Source organism: Gymnoscopelus braueri, assembly GCF_963280865.1.
Source record: "Gymnoscopelus braueri genome assembly, chromosome: 14".
NCBI classification, from domain to species: domain Eukaryota; kingdom Metazoa; phylum Chordata; class Actinopteri; order Myctophiformes; family Myctophidae; genus Gymnoscopelus; species Gymnoscopelus braueri.
The window spans coordinates 51575799-51581798 of NC_137619.1; the positions used below are offsets into that span (position 1 = coordinate 51575799).

At 41.3% G+C, this 6000-nt stretch overlaps 1 protein-coding gene across 2 annotated transcripts in view; it reads right to left on the reverse strand.

Annotated features, from left to right (window-relative positions):
- LOC308099774 (low-density lipoprotein receptor-related protein 6-like) overlaps positions 1-6000 on the reverse strand; it is a 71019-nt gene that overhangs the window by 51045 nt on the left and 13974 nt on the right. For both annotated transcript variants that reach the window (XM_080448559.1, XM_080448558.1), the window contains exons 10-12: positions 3913-4037; positions 3676-3789; positions 143-330 (exon numbers count right to left, since the gene is read on the reverse strand). In XM_080448559.1, coding sequence (XP_080304685.1) covers positions 143-330; positions 3676-3789; positions 3913-4037 — 427 coding nt within the window. The remainder of the gene's footprint in view (positions 1-142; positions 331-3675; positions 3790-3912; positions 4038-6000) is intronic.

Below are 6000 nucleotides of genomic sequence, written 5' to 3' on the forward strand. Positions count from 1 at the left end.
TTTAATTGAGTCATGTAAGTGACAACTTACATGACTCTATTAAAACTTTCCTCATGTGGAAAATGGTAACCTTCTTGTACTTGGCTTTTTTCATTTTTGCATTAAAAAAATAATAATAATGCCTTCACCACAGTGCTCTTACCCGTAGCGTACATCAACAGCCAAGGCGCGTGGCTCGTCTAGGCCGGTGTTGACCAGTACTGTTGGGTATTCCCCGTTTAGTTTGGACACTTCTATGGTGTTCCGCCCTGTGTCACTCCAGTACAGATTTCGTCCCACCCAATCAACAGCAACACCGTCTGGCTTTCCGATCGACTTGTGGGGAAGGACCTGTAAACAAGCCATACATGCACTCACCACTTGTTGTTTTATCACCATTTTTATGATTTAGGTCTTAGATAGGAGAATGTTGAAAGACAGGAAATCAAGGGCAGAGAGACATGCAAGGTAAGACCACCAGCACCACATCTTCATTTAACACTCGCGTGTCTAAGCAGTCATTCTGACCGATTTTGAGACTTTGAAGTGGAATATCTTTTCACATGAAGCTCTCAGAAGGTTCCCCTTCCATGACTTTTCCTAAATATTCGATTTAAATTATTTCCTTTTTTTCCCCCATCTAAAACGTTTTCTAAATATGAAATTAGCTATACTTATATCGTCTCTGACGTTATTTTACGGCTATTAAGACCGCTCTTACTCTCTCCGCCAGGCTTAGAGCGCTTCACACCTACAGACCACCCGGAGATCGACATTGTTCTATAGTTAATGGATGATTCGCATTTCACTGAGTCAGCCTGGCCAAGCGACTTCTCTCCTTTAGGCCTACTAATAATGAAATAAAAATGACAGCTGTGTTGTCCCCATAAATCTAACCTCTAAATGTTGTATTTCATCTAAGCAATGAGCGCTGCTGCGTGCGTATTTGGTTCTCTCTCGGTTGCCATGTATGCTTATTATAAGGCACAGTGGACAGTGATGATAGAAGGAGACGCTTTACGCTTAGGCAACTAATGTGAATATTATTATTATGAATGATAATAATATTGGTTTGTCAAGAGATATCCATGTGTTTTGGACAATGGAGACAGTCACATAATTAGACAAAGGCCTAATGGTTCATATAGGCTATCCATGTTTCACTCAATAGTTTAATGTACCACTACAGTGATCGTGCTGTTTTATACGTTTTTTTTCATTAAGATTTTACATACAGGATCTACAGTTACCATTACAAGTTACACATTCACGTTCCCATTTAGCCTATATTATAATGTTTCTGCCTGCATGTAGTCTCACAACATATGTGAGCTCACTGAGCTCACATATGCGGAGTGGAATTGAAATGTTAATACCTATTTAAAAGACAATGGCCCCGATTGATAAAGAGGGTCGTAAATATGGGGTAAATAAAGTTCGTAAAGGAGGTCGTATTTTTGGTACTCACAAACTGACGTGCAATTCACAAAGGGGTTCGTATAGCCTATCCCAGAGACGTGCGTATGACCAGGTTGGTCTGCATCCAACAGCATCCAACTTTAACGGCACTTTACGGCACAGTGTTGCCATATCCGCTTATTATAAGCGAATTTGGGCTTATTTTTCTGTAAAGTTGCTTGTAAATATTGGTAGCTGTGGGGTGCGTTTTTTTGGGCTTGTTTCTAAAGTGTAGTTGATTATTTGGGCTTGCTTCACAATTGTTCAATTATTTTAACCGGTGGTTCTCAAATATTCTTATGTCATGGACCCCCAAGTTAATATGTAGGCTAATTTATCCCTATAAGCCCCATCTGAAAATATATTGTGCCAGCTGGAGCCCCTTACCAGATTTGTGTTGTTAGAATGTTTAAAAAATATTCCAAATATTCCACATTTTATTGCAAGATTTGTTTTGAAAATAGCAGATCTACAAGCTCACAACGCATCACGAAGCGCTTTGAGCTTGTAGATCGGCTATCTCCAATGTATACACTACAGTATATCATTTCAATGTATACAGTATATATATATAGGTTTACAGACAGTTCTCATATGGCTAGCTTCTTTTGGGCTTATTTTCATAGACCTGGTTGCTTATTTCTCTCACAAAATCTGGCAACACCGGAGGTGGGAGTTTAACTTCTCGTCCAAACTTACAGATGTCGGCCGCATTGCCTTGACACTGACAGAGAACTTGAACATCATTCTGATCTGTCTGGAACCGAGTCCCACTATTGCACGATGGATCAGCTGAACGTAATGTGTAATGTTTACAAGGTTTAACCCGCCAGCAAATAATAGACTAATAACCTGGAAAGGATATTTCATAAATGTATTAGGCTGTTGTGTGTGGTGTTCATGTGATCAATATACAGTAGAGTAGCCTACAGTAGGCTTTACAAATTAATACCGCGGCACGGACACTGGAGGTGCGTCGATCAGTCCCTCCGCAGTTTCATTTCCATGATAGCCTATTTTCATTATTACATGACACTTTGGCTTAGATGGCCCGCTGGCAAACACACTGAGGGACCTAATAATTCACTGATAGCGTAGAAAATAAATAAAAAGCGGTGGAATCTACATCATGTCTATATTATGTATAGGCTACAAGCAATACATTGTTTGACATTTATTTAAAAAAAAATTATATATGTGTTGACAAATGTTGGGCACATATATATTTTATTTGAGGTTTGCCACTGTTGTAATTGATTTTGGCATGAAGAATAAAGCATTCTAAAGACATACGCACATTTCAGCCCTGGTATGACAGCCTCGGGGCTGACCTGAGAACGTGCGCACAAAACACAGACCAAAAAACGTTCATGAATCCGACTGCAGGTGTAGGATTTGTCCTAAATGCCGGTACGTACAAAATATGGTCGTAAATCGCTTTATGAATCAGGGCCAATGGTATCCCCCGCTGTGCACCGCTGTGCCCCGCAGCACGGGGGATAAGGTGTCAGCTCGTCTGGAGCGCAGACGGGAGACAGTGGCTGATGGAATAGCAGGAAATAACGATCATTTTGATCTGAAGTCAGGCTGCATAGGGGATGGTCTAACTGCCGTCATGCGAGTGTTAAAGGTGACATCACAAGTAACAGTGTTGGGCTAATTACAAAAAAATAAAGAATGTTACCCGTTACTCTTTTGAAAAGTAATATTATTACTTTACCTATTAGTCCCTGCCAACAGGAACTTTACATACATTACTTTTCCGTTACACTCCACAAAATTGGTAATTGCATTCTACTGAATATTCTGACTTTGCAGTAGGCCTACACCACTAAACTCTCTTGTTCAGGGTGCTCTCTTGTTTTGATCTCCTTCCCACTTGCCCCCCACCCTCTTCTTCTCCCCCCCCCTCTTCTTTCTATGGAAACTAACGTAGTGATGGGAACGATGTACAAAAAAGAATTTCACCCACTTTTTTACCTTGTAAACCTGTGATGTGACAATAAAACTGATTCTGATTCTGATTCTGATTCTAAACCTGATCTTTTTTTTCAATGGGAGTGCCATCTGTTGTAGCTGTTGTTAAGCTGGAAACAACAGTTACTCTGTACTTTGAAAAAGTAATATTATTACAGTAACGTGTTACTTGTAACACGTTGGTGTAATGCGTTACTCCCCGACAACTGATTTGGAACATAATTTCCCTTCCCCGTCATCCATCCTCATTATCACACTGACCTGGAAGTCACTGCCATTGATGTGCATGCAACTGATCCTTTTAGTCCCCACGTCTGTCCAGTAGATCATCTGCTGCTGATAGTCAAAGTCCAGAGCCACCGCGTTCGTCAAGCCCTGTGTCACACCAACACACAGTTGTGTTATTAGTCTCTGAGAGACATAGATTCTGCCATCATGTCAAGAGCATTCTGCATATGATATTGTTCAGGATGTGTTGTTATGTTCAATGGTTTTCACCCGTCTGAGCACTGTGCCGTTGGAGCCGTCCAAGTTGATCTTCCTCAGGCTATAGACGGTGGCAAAGATGAGGAAGGGCTCCACAACATGTTGTGAGCTTGTCGATCGGTTATTTTCAGCGAAAGCTGAAAGCAGAAAACAGAAAAGAGACTAGTATAGAGCCACGAGGGACTCTGGTCAACCATATAAGGTTTAAGAGGTTAAAAATACACATAAACCTCAATGCAGGACTATAAAAATTAACTACTATTGTTTCTTACCAGACCTGGACTGGCAGATGGTGGGGTCTATCGGTATGCTTTATTGTACGTGACTATGTACACTATAGCAGTGTTTATCAACCTTTCTTGTGCCAAGGCACACCTGGCATAGCCAAAAGATCCCAGGGCACACCTAGATATACTGTATATATATATATATATATATATATATATAATTATATATATATATATATACGGTGTATATATATACACACACACACTAGGGGTGTGCCGATACACTAATTTCACGAAACGATACGATACGATATTGGGCACACAACTTCGATACGATTTTGATACGATACGATACGCACTTTTTTATTATGAAAATATATGGGGGAGAAAAAAAGCAAATGCAAACAAATTTTTCTGTTTTTGCATTATTCAGACATGCAAACTTGCAGCTTTTCAGCTTCCACTAGCCGTTTTGAATCCAAATAGGGCAATAGTGTGACACCTGACCCGAAAAAAAACAGCATGTTGTCACCCTTTTCACCTCGGGCTGTTTGCATGCCTGATTATTATTATTGTAAAAAAATAAATAAAAATGATGATATTTTTTCAAACTTTCAAACGGCGCGGCACACCTCAGCAGTAGCCCCGGCCCAAAATTCGGACGTTTGCCAGGGTTGATAAACACTGCACTATAGCCTATAATCAACTTCAGCCAACTTTTGGTGGTAAATCAAGCTTACGCAGCTTTTATATTCCCATTAATGAGATACAGTATGTTAGGTTGTATCAGCCAAAGCTCCTCAAAATGCATATTTTGACTTCTTGGGGAAAATGTGACCAAAGGTCAAACGTTTGACTGGAAGGGAGTGGAGCGTTAGACGTCCCGGGCACTGCCTGCCGCACTGCAGGCATACGGAAATGTCGTTCTCAAACCCAAGACGTAAAAGGGTGGCGGCTCCGCTAAAAACAGTTAAAACGACAGAGGCACACCCAGACGAAAACATCTATTCATATCGTCCACTCTCAGGTTTGCTGGTTCGAGTGTGAACCCTGAACCCTGAATGAATCATATCAGGGGAGCGGCACAGCGTTGACCCTGGCAGCATATCAATGGTCCATGTAAACAGGGGACAAATTAGGATACTACTTTTTTACTACTTTTTACTACTTTTCATCCACACATATTACACAAGACATCAGTAGAATACGTGTGGGAACAAACACCCTGAGAAAAATGTTTTGTCAAGTTGATTGGGAAGCTGATCAGCAAAAAGTGTGCAGCGAAAGTGAATAAAGGGAACCTAGAAAGACACTTTCTGACAAACCACAAATAATTTCTCAATCTCCAGCCGAGAAAAAGAACTGAAACCCCAGCCACATAGGCCTATGTTTATGCATAACCAGTTACGATTCTAGTTATCACAAGCTCAGCAAGCCCGCTTCTCAGCAATCAGCGTTACGTTTAAATTGAAAATACAGCACTCACCACACCACAAACACGCACGCACGCACGCACGCACGCACGCACGCACGCACGCACGCACGCACACACGCACACACACACACACACACACACACACACACACACACACACACAACACTTAACGACAGGGAGAACATGATTCACACCTGCATGTACGTGTGTGTGTGTGTGTGTGTGTGTGTGTGTGTGTGTGTGTGTGTGTGTGTGTGTGTGTGTGTGTGTGCGCGCTCTCTCTTTAGTTAATAGTTACAGTAGTTAATTGCTTTATTAATGATTAACTATGATGAAAACCATGACCCACCGGGCCTATCCAGTGAGTCAGACCAACTTGGGAGACCCTCGATCAGCCTAACAAACAGCCATGCACCACATAGACGTTTTGGAACAAGC